This window comes from Arachis ipaensis, chromosome B07 (assembly GCF_000816755.2).
Source record: "Arachis ipaensis cultivar K30076 chromosome B07, Araip1.1, whole genome shotgun sequence".
Classification (NCBI taxonomy): Eukaryota; Viridiplantae; Streptophyta; class Magnoliopsida; order Fabales; family Fabaceae; genus Arachis; species Arachis ipaensis.
In genome coordinates, this window is record NC_029791.2 from 64,972,990 (window position 1) to 64,993,741 (window position 20,752).

The following is a 20,752-nucleotide window of genomic DNA, read 5'->3' on the forward strand; positions in this document are numbered from 1 at the left end:
CTCATACTCTGATTCTACATAAAACCTGTTTAATACCCATGCTAACTTAAGCATCGGAGTCTCTTGCAGGTACCCCCCACCATCCGGTGGCAAAGGATCAGAAGTGCAGCCAGTCCAACAAGTCGGACACAACAGCTCCGGCCGCCACCAGCCAGCCGGACACGTCATCTCCGACCAGTACAGAAGATCTCGTCCGAGATCGACCTACAGTTTCAGGTAACCCTCGGAACAGGTGGCAACCTGGATGACAAACTACAGGAAGACTTATAGTTATACAATAAATATAATTTTCTTTTGCTAAAAAAATAGTACTTCAATTGCTAATGTGTATGGTTTTGTTGGTAACCTAAAATATTTATATTTTTCAGGTTAATGATGGTACAAGGATGCGACTTGCGTTGGATTTGATTCTAAGGCCCCACAACTTGATGCTGCGTAATGTCATTGAATTTGCTACCAGGAATTACAATAAGTATAAACAAAAGGAGTCAAACAAAAATTAAATAATCGTAATTGTCATGTAGTCATGTTTAGTTTATATTAACTACTAAGAGTTGTTAGTTTCATCTCTTTTACTTAAAAAATTATTATGCACTATATTTTTTATGGACTCTTGTTGAAAATTAATGTTTCTGTCTTTCGTTCGATTTTAATTGAATTTAGGTGAAGCTTAATTTTCACTCTAGCATTTAGATTCCTTAAACCACTTCTGTGTTGTAAGTTTAATTGAAAATTTGATACTAAAATATATTAAGCATTTTAAAATAAAAACAACATGAGAGAATGGTTATAATCTATCTTCTGAAAATCGGTTCGAACCGGCCGGTTGAACCGGTTGAACATGAACCGCTACAAAAAATAACTCAGACAAATGTTAAAGTCTCCAATTTCAAAAACCACAATTTAACCGTCGAACCGGCCAAGAACTGGTCAGTCGAACCGAATCGTCACTTGGCCGGATTTTTGGAATATGGGAAAAACGCAAAGTTCTGAAAACGGTTCGAATCGACTGGTCGAACCGGTCAAATCGTGAACCGAAGGGAAAAGCGATTCGGACAAAGATTCTAAAAATTGGTTCAAACCGTGGACCAGTATAAAAAATGAATCGGTCATATATCAAAACCGAAAGATTCAGAAACTGTCGTTGGACCGTCAAACCGGTCAAGAACCGGTCGGTCAAACCGAACCGGGACCCGACCGGTTTTCTAAAATTTGCTCAAAACGGTGCCGTTGGTTAGAGGAACCCTAACCAGTAACCAAAATGCGCAGCACCTTCTTGGCCTCTCCTCTCTCACAGTCTCACTCAGCCACTCTCCTCCTTCCTCTCATCGAGCTCCTCCTCACTCCCTCAGTTCCCTCTCTCTGGCCTCTGAACGAACACATTGAAGAACGCAGAGAAGACAGAAGAAAACTCAAACGCAGCATGGAGGAAGCACCGAAGCAGCCATCTCTCGTCGCCGTTCCTCAATGTCCAGCCACCGTCGCTACTACAGCTTCGGCGCAACGTCGCCCTTGTTCGCCGCGCATCCGCCTCTTTTTTGGCCAAGCTTCTGCGTCTGTTTTTTTGCCAACCCTTGTTCTGCCCTTTTTAGCCAACCCTTGTTCGAGCTTCTTAGCCCTCTGTTCAGTCCTTTACGCTGCGTGTTCGAGCCTCTGTTCAGCCTCTGTTCTGCGGCCTTTCAGCCACCGTTCCGCCATTGTCTGCCTCCATTCAGCCATCTCCGTTGCGATTTAAAGCTCCTCCCTTTCCCTGTACTGTTTGAATTTCAGAACTGCTCCATCCTAGGGTGATTTTTATTTCCTTCTTCTTGTTCTTTCTTGTATTAATTATTCAGTTATTGTTTTTTTTATTGTTGTTTTCATGGTTAGTATGTTTTCTAGTTCTTATTTTGTTGTTAGTTTGCTATAGTTTAAAATGTTAATTGTTCTTGTTATTTTGATTTTCAGTTTTAATTGATCTTATTAACTTGTTAATTTGATAAATTATTGTTTTGGTGTTGTTCTCTACCTTTTGATTGTTATATTGTGATTTGCTGTGATTGATTTAATAAATTGTTCATTGAGTGGAAGATGAAAACTTGCCATGGTAAAATTGCTCCTGCCATGTTAAAACTGCTCCTATTGGTTTAGTATGGCTTAATCCATGCTTCCAAAGAGATTCTACCACCATGCTTGGAGTGGAAGTGGGATTTTGAAGTGGAAGTGGGAGTTCGAGTGATTTGGATTATACCCGAGAGAAGGGGCTGGTTGATGCAGCTTTTGTTTAAATAATTAAAGGTTCATTTATGCTCAATTTTGAATATGCTGCCTGATCAGGGAAAAAAGGTAAAGTTACTCTGCTCATATGTGTGTCTTTCACTAATCTATTATGTTTCACTCAGTAAATCACTATTGATGTCTTTGTTATTTATGGTTATCTTTCAGCAGTTTGTTGAACTACAATTCCCAAATTCACATATTTTTTGTTTATTAGGCAGTCGATGACAAGCAAAATGAAGCCATCACAGCTGCATCTAATGAGTTGGCTAAAAGAAAAAGCGATCTTGAAGAAAATTTAAAACTTTCACATGATTTAAAAGTAAGTATAGTTTCATAATGATCTTAGGCTTTCTATTTCTTGTATTTGTAATTTTCTTGTTCTGCTACTTACTGAAAACTATTTAACTGGGTTGATGGATTCTCACGCTCATACATAGCTGCTGCCTCTCCAGAAGTTGTTAATACAAAATACTAACTTCATGTGTTGTTGGGCTTATTGAATGCCTGGAATAATGATTGCTTAACTTAAACTTAGAAGTTCACATTTTGCTTGGGTTGGGAATGATTTTTATATGTGGTATACCTCACATAAGTAGAAGTTGTTTAGGCTTGAAGGATGGATGAAGCATTGGCCCATCAACCTTGTATTGAAACATAATATGTCTAGAATCAAAGTGGCATTTCATGCATTTTCATAGAGTATAGTCTTGATCTAAAAGTAATATTAGAGTGCCCACTAAACTCTAGTTGCTGCCTTGCTTCGATGCATTCATAACTCTTAATTCCATTGATAAATTCTTAGTTTCTGATTGATTATGTTACTCATGGAAGGTCTAGGCGCAGCATGGAATGTTGCTAATGTGACAAAAGGATCAACTGGGGTGATATTTGGTCTCGGAACTGTTGGCCTTTCTGTAAGTGCAGCGAACAACTTTGTCTGTCTTAACTTTTCAGTTCTCAATTGATTACTAATTATCATTTCCAAACTACAAGATAATTTATGAATTCTCCTTTAATTAGGTTGCACAAGGCGCAAAACTAAGGGGAGCATCTCGAATAATTGGCGTGGATAAGAATCCACATAAGTGTGAAAATAGTGCCAAAATCAGTCCTGAAATCGATCTGAATATTGTTTTTTCACCTAGCACAATCCTTGGTTCATTATTTGTTATTGTGTTTATTGTTGCCGCAGCAAAAGCTTTTGGATTTACAGAAGTTGTTGACCCGAGTTCCTACCAAGAACCTATTACTCAAGTTACTATTCCTTTTTCAGTTATACCATCTGACAAGGGCTACTTATTACAAGTATCCAAAGCAAAAGTTTTCATTCCAGTGGCTAAATGGTGATTTATTTTCAAAATTGTAGACAGGGGTATTGCCTCCGTTTGTACCTTTTGCGCAAGCATTTGCAGCTGTACTCACAGCTGTTCTTACTGGTTCTCTCTATTATGTGGCTGCCTCGCCCAAAGGTCCTGTTCTTATTACCCTTCAACATGTTTTCCCTTTGTACTGACTTATTTTGTTTTTAAGCTTGCTTAACGATCTCTTGCTTATTTGTTTACTTCTTTCAGATCCCACTTATGTTGTGGCACCTATTTTGCAATCTCGCTCGGGCCGTCAAGATTTGAAAAAGCTATTTGAAGGTTCAATTACTTATCCCTGCAGCAAAGCATTAGATTCAGTTCATAGATTCATAGATTGAACAAAGTTTCATTTGGTTCAGAAAGTGGTGGAATAAAGTCATAAACTTATAAAGTTTCTCTATGATATAATATCTACTAGTCATTGATTAAGCAGTTTCTACATATTATATTTGTTTCATGAGTCTGATTGCATTGCCTGCTTTCGGTTTGCAGCATGGTATGAGAAGCGCCAAATGAAAAAGATATATTCCCCTCTTCTTGAAGGACTTCTTGCCCTCTACTTGGGTTTTGAATGGATTCAAGTAATCTTCTTAGCTTTACATTTTATATAATCTTTTGAAAATATTTTTCTGTTTTGTGTAAGATTTTCAAGGATAAACTAATTGGCAATGGTTATGTGACAGACAAATAACATTCTAGCTCCCATTATCACGCATGGCATATACTCAACGGTTATATTGGGACATGGCCTTTGGAAAATTCATGACCACCGGCGTAGACTACGGCAAAGAATCCAACAGCTCAAATCAGAAGAAAGATATTCCAAGTAGATTTTGAAATACCATCCATGGCTGACACAGCTTGATGAAAAATTGTATATGTATTAGAGTTGTTAATCTTGTAAAGGAAAGTTGTATAATTATGTTAGTTGAGATCTCTTACATACAGAATAAGCAAGTTCTGATTAAAAAATTTTCCAGTTATGAATGTTTTCCAATAAAATGGGGGAAAATGTTTGGTGAAACAAATAGCACATTTACTGTTCCATTTAAATTATCCATGGAACGTTTTATTTGAACCACTAGCTATCATGGGGTGAATAATTCACCATGTGACGTAGTGGGGTAGTATATATCCTTTACGGCTTTACCCCAATGTTGACTATGCTAAATAAGAGACAAAAAAAGACATACAAGTTAGGTGCTAGTTAAAGTCAAGTTGTAAACGCAAAAGAAAGTAGGTAAATAGATAAGCATCTAAACAATGTTACATAAGATTCTTCATAAAGAAAAGGAATTTATTTTGAGTAGATAAAACTGAAAATTTTAATTAAACATTTTTTCACATGGAGCGTTATATATCACCCAAAAAGGAAAAGAAAATATATATTAATAATAGTATAAAACAACATATAACTTAGATAATAGTGTACTAAGTCAACTATTTTCGTAAGACTAGTGTAGAAATCAATACCACCAAACTTCTACTTCATACATACAATGAATACAGAGTCACTTAAGGTCTTCCTTCAGCTTTAGCAGCAATGACATATTCATAGGCCGTGAAATGCTAGAATGAAGTTCAACTCGTAGTCTCAATCTTCCTCTAACTGAGCGATGATGCTTGCAAAAACTCGATACCCTTAAGACATATCCGTAAAAAGGCAGTACTCATTCTGGGCATGGTATGTAGCCATTAGACCTAATAGTAACATGAAACGCAAGTGAGTAACTTGTTTCTTCTCTACATCAAGATTCAACGTGTATAAATTTGTTCTTAGGAAGGCCATACCATATCCAGCAGTTTGGACATCAAAACCTTCATCCTGCGGTAGATAAAATAAGAGTTCAAGTAAGGGATCTGAGTGCTAACTGCCTACAACTAGGAAAGATTTTTAATTTTCACCGAGCAACGAGAATGTATTATCACCTGTAGCTCCCGAATGAGTGGCAAACTTCCAGTAATTGAGTAAGCCTTCATGATGAGCGGATAATTTATACGCTTTTTGGTATTGTTTTTAAGTAGTTTTTAGTATGATTTAGTTAGTTTTTAGTATATTTTTATTAGTTTTTAAATAAAAATTACATTTCTAGACTTTACTATGAGTTCGTGTATTTTTTTGTGATTTCAGGTAATTTCTGGCTGAAATTGAGGGACTTGAGCAAAAATCTGATTCAGAGGCTGAAGAAGGACTACAGATGCTGTTGGATTCTGACCTCCCTGCACTCAAAATAAATTTTCTGGAGCTACAGAAACCCAATTGGCGCGCTCTCAATTGCGTTAGAAAGTAGACATCCAGGGCTTTCCATCAATATATAATAGTCCATACTTTGGCCGAGTTTAGATGACGCAAACTGGCATTCAAACGCCAACTTCCTGCCCTATTCTAGAGTTAAACGCCAGAAACAAGCTACAACCTGGCGTTTAACTCCAAAAAGAGTCTCTACACATGAAACCTCAATGCTCAGCCCAAGCACACACCAAGTGGGCCTGGAAGTGGATTTCTGCATCATTTACTTATCTCTGTAAACCATAGTAACTAGTTTAGTATAAATAGGGCTTTTTACTATTGTATTCAGGGTCTTTTGGACGATCTTTGGAACATTTTTCCTTAGACTTGGGGGCTGGCCATTCGGCCATACCTGAACCATCATCACTTATGTATTTTCAATGGTAGAGTTTCTACACACCATAGATTAAGGTGTGGAGCTCTGCTGTTCCTCATGAATTAATGTAAAGTACTATTATTTTCTTATTCAATTCAAGCTTATTCCTATTCTAAGATATTCGCTTGCACTTCAACATGATGAATATGATGATCCGTGACACTCATCACTATTCTCAACCTATGAACGCGTGCCTGACAACCACTTTCGTTCTACTTTGGATTGAGCGTTTATCTCTTAGCCTCCATTCCAAAAGATTAGAGTCTTCGTGGTATAAGCTAGAATTATTGGCAGCCATTCTTGAGATCCGGAAAGTATAAACCTTGTCTGTGGTATTCCGAGTAGGATCTGGGAAGGGATGACTTTGACGAGCTTCAAACTCGCGAGTGTTGGGCGTAGTGACAGATGCAAAAGGATCACTGGATCCTATTCCAACATGATCGGGAACCGACAGATGATTAGTCGTGCAGTGACAGCGCATTTGGACCATTTTCACTGAGAGGATGGGAAGTAGCCATTGACAACGGTGATGCCCAACATACAGCTTGCCATGGAAAGGAGTAGGGATGATTGGATGAAGGCAATAGGAAAGCAGGGATTCAGAAGGAACAAAGCATCTCCATATGCTTATCTGAAATTCTCACTAATGAATTACATAAGTATCTCTATCTTATTTTCTGTTATTTATATTTTAATTATCAAAATCCCATAACCATTTGAATCTGCTTGACTGAGATTTACAAGGTGACTGTAGCTTGCTTCAAGCCGACAATCTCCGTAGGATCGACCCTTACTCACGTAAGGTTTATTACTTGGACGACCCAGTGCACTTGCTGGTTAGTTGTATCAGAGTTGTAAAAAAGAATTTGAGATTATAAACATGCGTACCAAGTTTTTGGCGCCGTTGCTAGAGATCACAATTTCGTGCACCAAGTTTTTGGCGCCGTTGCCGGGGATCACAATTTTGTGCACCAAGTTTTTGGCGCCGTTGCCGGGGATTGTTCGAGTTTGGACAACTGACGGTTCATCTTGTTGCTCAGATTAGGTAATTTTATTTTAATTTTAAGCTTTTTGTTTTTATTTTTATTTTCGAAAAAAAAATTTCAAAAAAAATAATAAATTATTCTATGACTTCAGAATTTTTAAGAATGAATTCTAGAGTTTCATGATGATATGTTGAAGTCTGGCTGGCTGTGAAGCCATGTCTAATTATTTGGACCAAGGTTTCAACTCATCATCACAAGAGCTTTTTTATTCTCATCAATTCAGCTGTTGTATGCCTGATTTGTATGCTAAAGCTTGGCTGGCCATTGGCCATGTCTAGTGTTTTGGCCCGGAGCTTTCACTAAAAGCTTGGCTGGCTAGTAAACCGTGTCTAATTCCTGGACTGGAGCTTTAGACTAACATTGCATGATTCCTGGAATTCTCATTAAAAATTTTGAAATCCTTATTTTTCTTTTTCCAATTAATTTTCGGAAAAATACAAAAAAAAATTTAATAAAATCATAAAAACCAAAAAAATTTTATGTTTATTGTTTGAGTCTAGTGTCAAATTGTAAGTTTGGGTCAATTGCATCTTTGTCACTTTTTCTTTGAATTTTCGAATACCCATGCATGATGTTCTTCATGATCTTCAAGTTGTTCTTGATGATTGTCTTTATTTGATCTTTGAATTTTCATGTTTTGTGTCTTTTCTTGTTTTTCATATGCATTTTCAATTTGTTAGTGTCTAAACATTGAAAATCTCTAAGTTTGGTGTCTTGCATGTGTGTCTTTTCTTAAAAAAAATTTCCAAAAAATAAGTTCTTGATGTTCATCTTGATCTTCAAAGTGTTCTTGGTGTTCATCTTGACATTCAAAGTGTTCTTGCATGCATTGTGTGTTTTGATTCATGATTTTCATGTTTTGAGTCTTTTCATTGTTTTTTTCTTTCATCATTAAAAATTTAAAAATAAAAAAAATAATATATTTCCCTTTTTCTTCTCATAAAATTCGAATATTTGAGTTGACTTTTTCAAAAAATTTTAAACTCTAGTTGTTTCTTATGAGTCAAATCAAATTTTTAATTTAAAAATCTTATCTTTTCAAAACCTTTTCAAAAATCAAATCTTTCTCATTTTCTTATATTTTCGAAAACTTTTAAAAATGATTTTCAAAATCCTTTTTTCTTAATTTCATTTCATAATTTCAAATTCTTTACTAACAATTAATGTGATTGATTCAAAAATTTTAAAGTTTGTTACTTGCCTATTAAGATTTTGTTCAATCTTTAAATTTTAGAATCATATCTTTTAGTTTCTTGTTAGTCAAGTAATCAACTTCAATTTTCAAAATCAAATCTTTTTAAATTTCTTTTTCAAATCTTTTTCAAAATGATTTTCAATCATAAATTTCAATCATATCTTTTTCAAAACTTAATTTTAAAATCTTTTCTAACTTCTCATCTTTTCAAAATTGATTTTCAAAATCTTTTTCAATTAACCACTTAACTTTTTGTTTGATTTTTAAAAATCCTTATCATTTTCAAAACCACCTAACTACTTTTCTCTCTCTTATTTTCGAAAATTACTAACCTTTTTTTTTCAAAAAATTTCTTTTCATTAACTAATTGTTTTAAATTTCAATTTAATTTTATTTTTCTCCTTAATTTTTGAATTCTAATTAACATTTAAAATAAAAACAAAACTATTTTTAGTTTATTTTAATTAATTTTCAAATTCTTCCCCCTCTCATCTCTTTCTATTTATTTATTTATCTACTAACACTTCTCTCATAATTCGAACCCCATCTTCTTCTCTGTGTTCGAGTTTGTCTCTTCTCCTTCTTCTATTCTTTTCTTTTTATACTCACATAAGAAATCTCTATACTGTGACATAGAGAATTTCATATTTTCTTTTCTGTTCTCTTCTTTTTCATATGAGCAGGAACAAGGATAAGAATATTCTTGTTGAAGCTGATCTTGAACCTGAAAGGACTCTGAAGAGGAAGCTAAGGGAAGCTAAGGCACAACTCTCTGGAGAGAACCTGACAGAGATTTTCAAAAAAGAGGAAGACATGGCCGAACCTAATAACAATGGTGGAGATGCAAGGAAGATGCTTGGTGACTTTATTGCACCCTCTTCCAACTTCTATGGAAGAAGCCTCTCAATTTCTGCAATTTGATCAAATAACTTTGAGCTTAAGCCTCAATTGGTTTCTCTAATGCAGCAAAATTGCAAGTTTCATGGACTTCCAATGGAAGATCCTCATCAATTTTTAGCTGAATTCTTGCAAATCTGTGACACTGTCAAGACCAATGGAGTTGATCCCGAGGTCTACAGGCTTATGCTTTTCCCTTTTGTTGTAAGAGACAAAGCTAGAACATGGTTGGATTCACAACCTAAGGATAGCCTGAACTCTTGAGATAAGCTGGTCAGTGCTTTCCTGGCCAAATTCTTTCCACCTCAAAAGATGAGCAAGCTCAGAGTGGAAATCCAAACCTTCAGACAGAAGGAAGGAGAATCCCTCTATGAAGCTTGGGAAAGATACAAGCAACTGATCAAAAGGTGTCCTACTGACATGCTTCCAGAGTGGAGCATCATAAGTATATTCTATGATGGTCTGTCTGAGTTGTCAAAAATATCATTGGACCATTCTGCAGGAGGATCTCTTCACGTGAAAACCCCTGTAGAAGCTCAGAAACTCATTGAAATGGTTACAAATAACCAGTTCATGTAAACCTCTGAGAGGAATCCTGTGAACAATGGGACGCCCCAGAAGAAGGGAGTTCTTGAAATTGGTACTCTGAATGCCATATTGGCTCAGAACAAAATATTGACTCAGCAAGTCAATATGATTTCTCAGAGTCTGAATGGATTGCAAGCTGCATCCAATAGTACTAAAGAATCATCTTCTGAAGAAGAAGCTTATGATCCTGAGAACCCTGCAATAGCAGAGGTGAATTATATGGGAGAACCCTATGGAAACACCTATAATTCTTCATGGAGAAATCATCCAAATTTCTCATGGAAAGACCAACAGAAGCCTCAACAAGGCTTCAATAATAATGGTGGAAGAAATAGGTTTAGCAATAGCAAGCCTTTTCCATTATCTTCTCAGCAACAGACAGAGAATTCTGAACAGAGCCATTCTGGCCTGGCAACCATAGTCTCTGATCTATCCAAGACCACTCTAAGTTTCATGAATGAAACAAGGTCCTCCATTAGAAATTTGGAGGCACAGGTGGGTCAGCTGAGTAAGAAGATTACTGAAACTCCTCCCAGTACTCTCCCAAGCAATACAGAAGAAAATCCCAAGAGAGAGTGCAAGGCCATAACCATGACTAACATGGCTGAACCTGGAGAGAGTGAGGAGGACGTGAATCCCAGTGAGAAAAGCCTCATGGGACGTCCTCTGGACAGAAAGGAGTTCCCGTTTGAGGAACCAAAGGAATCTGAGGCTCATACATAGACCATAGGGATTCCATTGAACTTCTTTCTGCCATTCATGAGCTCTGATGAATATTCTTCCTCTGAAGAGGATGAATACATCACTGAAGAGTAAGTTGCTAAGTATCTAGGAGCAATCATGAAGCTGAATGCCAAGTTGTTTGGTAATGAGACTTGGGAGGATGAACCCCCTTGTTCACCAATGAACTGAATGCATTAAAGAGGCAGACATTACCTCAGAAGAAACCTGATCCCGGAAAATTCTTCATACCTTGTACCATAGGCGCCATGACCTTTGAGAAGGCTCTGTGCGACCTGGGGTCAGGGATAAACCTCATGCCACTTTTTATAATGAAGAAACTGGGAATCTTTGAGGTACAAGTTGCAAGAATCTCACTAGAGATGGCAAACAAATCAATGAAACATGCTTATGGGCTAGTTGAGGACGTGCTTGTGAAAGTTGAAGGCCTCTACATCCCTGCTGATTTCATAATCTTAGACACTGGGAAGGATGAGGTTGAATCCATCATCCTTGGCAGACCCTTTCTAGCCACAACAAAAGCTGTGATTGATGTTGACAGAGGAGAGTTGGTCCTTCAGTTGAATAAAGACTACCTTGTATTTAAGACTCAAGGTTCTCCTTCTATAACCATGGAGAGGAAGCATGAAAAGCTTCTCTCAATACAGAGTCAAACAGAACCCCCACATTCAAACTCTAAGTTTGGTTTTGGGAGACCACAACCAAACTCTAAGTTTGGTGTTGGGAGGCCTCAACCTTGCTCTGATTATCTGTGAGGCTCCATGAGAGCTCACTGTCAAGCTATTGACATTAAAGAAGCGCTTGTTGGGAGGCAACCCAATGTTATATATATATTCTATTGTTATTTTATGATTTCTTTAGGTTGATGATCATGTGAAGTCACAAAAACAACTGAAAAATAAAAAACAGAATGAAAAATAGCATTAAAAATAGCTCACCCTGGAGGAAGAGCTTACTGGTGTTTAAACGCCAGTAAGAAGCATCAAACTGGCGTTTAACGCCAAAAACAAGCACCAGACTGGCGTTTAACACCAGAACAGAGCATGTAATTGGCGTTTAACGCCAAGAATGGGAGAAAAGCTGGCGTTAAACACCAGAAACAAGCAGCAACCTGGCGTTTAACGCCAGAAGTGCACACCAAAGGCGTTTTGCACGCCTAAATGGAGCAGGGATGTTAAGTCCTTGACCCCTCAGGATCTGTGGACCCCACAGGATCCCCACCTACCCCACCTCTTCTTCTCTCCTATTCACACCCTTTCATAACACTCATTCCCAAATACCCTTCACCAATCACCTCCATATCTCTTCCCCAAATACTCTTCACCACTCAAATCAATCCCCTTTTCTCCAAAAACCCCACCTACCTCCAAATTCAAAAATCATTTCCCTCCCAAACCTAACCCTAATACAGGAAACCTAACCCTCCCCCCACCCCTATATAAACCCATCAACACTACCTCATTTTCACACATTACAACTACTACTTCTACCCCTTGGCCGAACCACAAATCCCCCTCCATCTCCTTTATTTTCTTCTTCTTCTACTACTTTCTTTCTTCTTTTGCTCGAGGACGAGCAAACATTTTAAGTTTGGTGTGGTAAAAGCGTTGCTTTTTGTTTTTCCATAACCATTAATGGCACCTAAGGCCAGAGAAACCTCAAGAAAGAGGAAAGGGAAGCCAATTGCTTCCACCTCTGAGTCATGGGAGATGGAGAGATTCATCTCAAAGGTCCATCAAGACCACTTCTATGAAGTTGTGGCCAAGAAAAAGGTGATCCCTGAGGTCCCTTTTAAGCTCAAAAAGGACGAATATCTGGAGATCCGACAAGAGATTAGAAGAAGAGGATGGAAAGTACTCTACAATCCTATTCAACAAGTCAGAATCTTAATGGTTCAAGAGTTCTATGCAAACACATGGATCACTAGGAACCATGATCAAAGTATGAACCCGAATCCAAAGAATTGGCTTACAATGGTTCGGGGGAAATACTTAGATTTCAGTCCAGAAAATGTAAGGTTGGCGTTCAACTTGCCAATGATGCAAGAAAACGCACACCCCTACACTAGAAGGGTCAACTTTGATCAAAGGTTGGACCAAGTCCTCATGGATATATGTGTGGAAGGAGCTCAATGGGAAGTTGACTCAAGAGGCAAGCCGGTTCAATTGAGAAGACCGGACCTTAAGCCTGTAGCTAGAGGATGGTTGGAGTTCATCCAACGCTCTATCATTCCTACTAGCAACCGATCCGAAGTAACTGTGGATTGGGCCATCATGATCCATAGTATCATGATTGGGGAGGAAGTGAAAGTTCATGAGATTATACCTCAAGAACTCTACAAGGTGGCTGACAAGTCCTCCACTTTGGCAAGGTTAGCCTTTCCTCACCTCATTTGCCATATCTGCAATTCGGATGGGATTGACATAGAGGGAGATATCCTCATTGATGAGGACAAGCCCATCACTAATAAAAGGATGGAGCAAACAAGAGAGCCCACTCATGGACCTCAACAAGAGCATGATGAAATTCCTCATCATGAAATTCCTGAGATGCCTCAAGGGATGCACTTTCCTCCACAAAACTATTGGAAGAAAATCAACACCTCCCTAGGAGAATTAAGTTCCAACATGGGACAACTAAGGATGGAGCACCAAGAGCACTCCATCATTCTCCATGAGATCAGAGAAGATCAAAGAGCTATGAGGGAGGAGCAAAAAAGGCAAGGAAGAGACACAGAGAAGCTCAAGAACACTATTGGTTCTTCAAGAGGAAGAAGACGCCACCCTCACTAAGGTAGACCCGTTCCTTAATCTCCTTGTCTAGTTAATTTTTTTTTTGTTTTCGTTCTCTATGCTTTATTTTTATTTATGTTTGTGTCTTATTACATGATCATTAGGGTCTAGTATCCATGCCTTAAAGCTATGAATATCCTATGAATCCATCACCTCTCTTAAATGAAAGATGTTTTAATTACGAAAGAAAAATAAGTACATGAATTTTGAATTCATCCTTGAAATTAGTTTGATTATTTTGATGTGGTGGCAATACTTTTTGTTTTCTGAATGAATGCTTGAACAGTGCATATGTCTTTTGAATTTGTAGTTTATGAATGTTAAAATTGTTGGCTCTTGAAAGAATGATGAAAAAGAGAAATGTTATTGATAATCTGAAAAATTATAAAATTGATTCTTGAAGCAAGAAAAAACAGTGAATACAAAAGCTTGCAGAAAAAAATGGCGAAAAAAAAAGAGAGAAAGAAAAAGAAAAGTAAGTAGAAAAAGCCAATAACTCTTTAAACCAAAAGGCAAGGGAAAAAAAAGGATCCAAGGCTTTGAGCATCAGTGGATAGGAGGGCCCAAAGGAATAAAATCCTGGCCTAAGTGGCTAAACCAAGTTGTCCCTAACCATGTGCTTGTGGCGTGAAGGTGTCAAGCCAAAAGCTTGAGACTGAGCGGTTAAAGTCATGATCCAAAGTAAAAAAAAAAAAGAGTGTGTTTAAGAACTCTGGACACCTCTAACTGGGGACTCTAGCAAAGCTGAGTCACAATCTGGAAAAGGTTCACCCAATTATGTGTCTGTGGCATTTATGTATCCGGTGATAATACTGGAAAACAAAGTGCTTAGGGCCACGACCAAGACTCATAAAGTATAACACTATCTGAATTCTGAGTTCCTATAGATGCCAATCATTCTAAACTTCAAAGGATAAAGTGAGATGCCAAAACTGTTCAGAGGCAAAAAGCTACTAGTCCCGCTCATCTAATTGGAGCTAAGTTTCATTGATATTTTGAAATTTAATAGTATATTCTCTTCTTTTTATCCTATTTAATTTTCAGTTGCTTGGGGACAAGCAACAATTTAAGTTTGGTGTTGTGATGAGCGGATAATTTATACGCTTTTTGGCATTGTTTTTAAGTAGTTTTTAGTATGATTTAGTTAGTTTTTAGTATATTTTTATTAGTTTTTAAATAAAAATCACATTTCTGGACTTTACTATGAGTTTGTGTGTTTTTCTGTGATTTCAGGTAATTTCTAGCTGAAATTGAGGGACTTGAGCAAAAATCTGATTCAAAGGCTGAAGAAAGACTGTAGATGTTGTTGGATTCTGACCTCCCTGCACTCGAAATGGATTTTCTGGAGCTACAGAAATCCAATTGGCGTGCTCTCAATTGCGTTGGAAAGTAGACATCCAGGACTTTCTTGAAATATATAATAGTCTATACTTTACCCGAGTTTATATAACGCAAACTGGCGTTCAAACACCAATTTCCTGCCCTATTCTGGAGTTAAACGCCAGAAACAGGCTACAACCTGGCGTTTAACTCCAAAAAGAGTCTCTACACATGAAAGCTCAATGCTCAGCCCAAGCACACACCAAGTGGGCCCGAAAGTGGATTTCTGCATCATTTACTTATCTCTGTAAACCCTAGTAACTAGTTTAGTATAAATAGGACTTTTTACTATTGTATTCAGGGTCTTTTGGACGATCTTTGGAACATTTTTCCTTAGACTTGGGGGCTGGCCATTCGGCCATGCCTGGACCATCATCACTTATGTATTTTCAACGGTAGAGTTTCTACACACCATAGATTAAGGTGTGGAGCTCTGCTGTTCCTCATGAATTAATGCAAAGTACTATTGTTTTCTTATTCAATTCAAGCTTATTCCTATTCTAAGATATTCGCTTGCACTTCAACATGATGAATATGATGATCCATGACACTCATCACTATTCTCAACCTATGAACGCGTGCCTGACAACCACTTCTGTTCTACTTTGGATTGAGCGTTTATCTCTTAGCCTCCATTCCGAAAGATCGGAGTCTTCGTGGTATAAGCTAGAATTATTGGTAGCCATTCTTGAGATCCGAAAAATCTAAACCTTGTCTGTGGTATTCCGAGTAGGATCTGGGAAGGGATGACTATGACGAGCTTCAAACTCGCGAGTGTTGGGCGTAGTGACAGACGCAAAAGGATTTTGGTGTCGTTGCTAGAGATCACAATTTCGTGCACCACTTCACATGCCCAACTACTTCTTTAGTTGCTTTGCACAAAACATGGTAGCCTCTGGAATTAAGATCACAAGCTACTCCAGAATTTGCCTCATCAAAAGTTAGAGTAAGGCTGTAGAAGAATGCAAAAGAAGCCTTAATAGCTACACATACGTGAAAATTAAAAATCAAGGGATCCAAACCTTAATAGCTAAATATAGTGGAGGATAAATAAGTCAAACCTTCCCCTTAAGTCATCATCAGGCAAGACATATTTTGAAACAGGACCCCGTGTTTCTAGCTTATGTATGTTGAGATTAATGTTATCCACATATTCTTGCAGCTTTGTTAGTACATCCTTCACACTGAACAAAGTATTAGACCACAGGATATGCTTGAAAAATCATTGAAATCTCTTATTCTCACATGTTTTTTTCTACCTTTACGGAATTACTTTGCAAATGAAATATACTAGTAAAATGAAGAATAAAAAATTGGATCCAAAGTTCCAAAAAGAGCACAACTTTGGCCATATTATAAGATGTTACTTACTTGTAAAATGGGGTTAACCTGCAACACACAAAATAAAAACATCACTAATGCCATATCAAAACCATTCCTAAAAGAAAAATCTAGATTGATTGTAATTTCCTAGAGCATAAACCTGACATCTCCTGAAATAGTACATTCCCCTGGAATTTGGTTGATTCCACCTCCAGGATCTATGGTAGAAAATATAATCATGAATATTGAAGATCTTATATTAAAAAAGAAGTACTAAAGTAATAATTTGAGCCCACAAACTTACAGCTCCATTGGGTTGGTTTCATGGTTGATGCGGTTGCAAACCCATAGATCTGTTCCTGTGGATGTGGTGGAAAGTCTTCATAAAATCATGACTGGATTTCCTTTAGAGCATCCATGGATAGCTCCAGAGGATTTATAGCCTGCAAGAAACCAAATATGAAATAATAGACAAGTTAACAACTCAGTACTTACAATATTATAAAGCTTAAGAGTCGAAGTCATAGAAAACATTAAAATTATAAAAAAATGTATTGATTGGTCAATACTTGGTCAAGTTTCCACGTAGCAGGGGTAAGGCCTAAAGACAAAAGCAACTACAGAATTGGTTATAATCTACTTTGATAGTCACAGAACCAAGACAAGCTTTTTTCTTCTCTCTTGTTTTGTCATCAAGAATACAGTTTAGTAGAGAAGGAGTAAAATTGGAATAATTATGTTTACTTACACACACATACCACATCTCTCACAAAATCAAGAATTAGAACTTCATTATTGACTTATTAATATTATATATCATACTCATCAAATAAAAAAACCAAAATAAAAATAATAGTAGTAGAAAATGCCATAGCCGAGCGAAATGTTAAAGGTAGTACTATATGAATGAAGAGCATACTTTATGAGCTAACCCACTGTGAAAGAGTTTTCCGGTGACATGAAGTTTCCAAGGTATCATTCCACCACACCCTTTTGCTTGTAGTACCCCTTCTCTGCCAAGGCCTTGCTCATAACCTTAACAATGATTCCCTCACGCAACCAATAGTTCTTCCTGTTGATTTTCTCCTTTTTCTTCTCCTCTTCCCTTATTAATTCTTCCAAGGTTGACTTTCCTCCACCGCCACTCTCTTTTCTCTTCAAACTATTTTCCGGATTTTTTTCCTTGTATTTATCTTCCTCATCCTCATCAAACACAGCCTTCTTCGATGAATTATCAGAATCATTAATAATGGAGTAATTCACAGTAAAAACAGTAAGATTCACAGATTAATTAACACTTATTCAACAATTATTTAACCTATAACAAGTTCACAAGTTAACTAACAACAATTATTCAATAATTGTTATAAAAAAAATACCTAGAAGCTAGAAGCCCTAAAACAGAGTAGAGCAGATCCTGAGCAAGAGGGGGACAAGGGCACGACCGAAGGGATGACAGGTGGAATAGAGATAGCGCCGGTGACTATGGAACAGAGATGCACGACGGAAAAAAAAGGCAAGCCCCGCGACGATGGAACTGAGCTGTGCGACGGTGCTTTCAAAGCTGAAACGATAGCTGCACGATGGTGGAACAGAGCTGCACAATAACGACGGTGGCTTTGAAGCTCATTTCGGCGACGGCGGCGGGAGATGGACGGAGGTGAGGGAGTGAGATTGATGACGGAGAGAGGAAGGAGGAGCTCGAGGGTGATGGGAGGGATGGGTTCGTGTTTAGCCATTGTGTGGAGCTAAGGTTGCTGGGTTGGGTAATTGGCTAGGGCATCCCAGCAAAACGATGGTGTCTTGCGTGCGACACACAGTGAGACAGATGAGAGAGATCGAGTAGCAGAGAGAGAGGATAGGAAGAGGAGAGAAGAAGATGAAGAAGACTGAAACCTTCAGAGGCGTGAACGAGAAGGTTTCTGAACCCAGATGAAGAACAATTTTGGTTTTTTATTTTTTTAATATGTTTAACACAGATGAAGAACAATTTTGATTTTTTGTTTTTTTAATGTGTTTTTGTTTTGTTGTTTCAATTATTTGAAACTATAAAATTAGGATTAATTGAATTCTAAAATTTGATTAATTTAAAAGGGTATTTTTGTCTAATCAAATAAAAGAAGGATGTTTAAGTCTTTTTATAAAATTAAATAAATAATTTTTTTATTTTTATTTAATTAAAAGGGTGTTTTAGTAAAAGTGGTGATATACTATATATTTAAAAAAAAAATGCTAACATGGAAAATAAATTCCACATATCTTATTGTTATTTGTCTATATTTTAAACGTGTCAGTACGTATGAATTTATCATCGTACCGTAGCAAACATCTTTCAAAAATGCATAGTTGGAGTTAGCATAAATTTATATTTCATTGACTACAAATTAAAAAAAAATAGCATCTACTTAATATACTAAAACTGGATTTTCCCCCAACTAAGGAAGGTGAGGTGTCGATCTCTCGTGACTCCGTTTTCCCTCCAAAATGAACTTTCTTATTCTCTATTCTAAATTATTTTATAAAAATTATGTTGAGTACATGATATTCTATTGTGCCACTAAAAGTAAAAATAAGATAACAAATATAATTTTATCTCTTAATTCAATATATTTATTTATATTTTATACTTTTTTTATGATTAATTTTGTACGGTGTTGATATATTAAATAAAAATACCTGTTATAATAACAAAAAATAAAATAAAAGTTCAATAAATAATTTTATATTCTTTATTTTTTTTCAGTTTTATTTTGGATTTTAATTTATTTCTAAAAGGTAGTAAAATTCTATTGATACTGAAATAACGTTGCAAAAAGGTCTATAGGGTAGAATAAATAAAATAATGTGATACCCACATTACAACATCCAAATGAAACAACCTAGGATCTAAAATGTTTATCTTTCTCTTTCTCACCGTCTATTATATTATCGATTCTATTATATAAAAGTCGATTTTTTACATTTAATGATAGAGTCAACGTAGCATATTTCTGAGAGTGTTTCTTAATTTATTTTGTTTAACTCATTAAATACAATTCATTATGATGCATTAATTATATCAACTAACTTTGTTTTTTTATGTGTAATTTTATTTTACATTAACTTTGTGTATTTAATAACAAAATATATTCATATTAATTCTATCATATAATAATATATTTTTCTCCTATGTTAATCAAAGAATTTTAATAGTTATCAACTACATCTAATAGAATGACTGAGAAGTAAAAACTACGACAAGTTAAAACCAGATTCAAAATGCTGAAACGAAGGAAAGAAAACAGTGGATATATGATTAGAGAAAAATATATAATAACGAGAAATATATTAAAACTGAATTTTTCCTCCAACTAATAAAAGTGATGTGTCAATTTCTCATGAATTCATTTTTCCTTAAAATGAAATCACTATTTTCTCTTCTAAATTTATTTTAGAAAAATATCTTTATTATAATTATATTACAATTAACATTTAACGAATAATGCATGATTATACTAATTTAGGAAAATATCTTTATTATAATTATATAAAATTAATATTTAATACATTATCAACTAATAAAAGTGAAGTGTCAACTCCTCATGAATTCATTTTTCCTCCAAAATGAAAGCATTATTCTCTCTTCTAAATTTATTTAAAAAAATATATTTATTATAATTATATTACAATATTACAATTATATTACAAGTAGCATTTAATGAATAATACATAATTATAGTAATTTAGAAAAATAAAATAAAGTCCAATAATTTATCTTTCGACTGCACACGTATGTAGAATAACTTTTAAGAAGGAGTCACGTATAGTAAATACAGTCGATGATTGTAAAACTGTATACTAACATTGATATAATATTATTTCAGGTATATGTTTTGCAGGTATCAAAGAAAAGTGTTGAGTTATTTTTTAGTTGGTTTAAATTATTTATTGTTTATTAGAGAATTTTGTGCATTAGAATTCTTTAATAATTTATTATTTATTTTGAGCTGATTTTGATATGTTCTTATTTGACAGTAAAACAACATATAAAAAATTATTGGTGGGTCTAAGTATTACTAGGTTATTTATGGTCACATTGAGCATATATGTTTGATTTATTAAAAAAAGTAAATTACTAAAACTAATTAATAACTATTTTAGAGTTAATACATTTAATACTAGATTAAGAAAAAATAAACAATACATAATATGTTATATTTTTATTAATCAAATTATTATAATTCAAATTAATCTTAATAAAAGAATTTAAAATTATAATTTTAATCTTAACAAAAGAATTTAAAATTATAATTTCAATCTTATCACGTGTATGGCACGAGCTATTAAACTTGTTATTCATAATAAGTTAGATTCTCAAATTAGGTGACTAAGAGATTTTTACGTTAGTAATTAAAAGGAAATATATGGACAGTGCATACCTTGAATATATGATTATATTAGAATTAAGATCAACAATAAAAATTCTATGTTTTTATTATTTTTAATTGTTCATGATGTCCAT

General features: G+C 35.6%; 2 protein-coding genes across 2 annotated transcripts; one reads left to right on the forward strand and one right to left on the reverse strand.

Moving 5' to 3' along the window:
- LOC107607279 (alcohol dehydrogenase 1-like) lies at window positions 1,262-4,704 on the forward strand. The gene is made up of 10 exons (XM_021107840.1): window positions 1,262-1,558; window positions 2,317-2,325; window positions 2,474-2,582; window positions 3,091-3,173; window positions 3,280-3,353; window positions 3,450-3,513; window positions 3,626-3,728; window positions 3,831-3,902; window positions 4,116-4,204; window positions 4,307-4,704. The coding sequence occupies exons 1-10, from the start codon at window positions 1,262-1,264 to the stop codon at window positions 4,451-4,453; spliced, it is 1,047 nt and encodes a 348-aa protein (XP_020963499.1). The 3' UTR covers window positions 4,454-4,704.
- On the reverse strand, window positions 5,084-17,707 carry LOC107609160 (acetylornithine deacetylase-like). The gene is made up of 10 exons (XM_021105947.1): window positions 17,631-17,707; window positions 17,171-17,469; window positions 16,556-16,694; window positions 16,412-16,469; window positions 16,300-16,317; window positions 15,990-16,112; window positions 15,773-15,880; window positions 5,553-5,597; window positions 5,415-5,448; window positions 5,084-5,324 (listed from the first exon to the last, which is right to left on the reverse strand). The coding sequence occupies exons 3-10, from the start codon at window positions 16,575-16,577 to the stop codon at window positions 5,319-5,321; spliced, it is 414 nt and encodes a 137-aa protein (XP_020961606.1). The 5' UTR covers window positions 16,578-16,694; window positions 17,171-17,469; window positions 17,631-17,707; the 3' UTR covers window positions 5,084-5,318.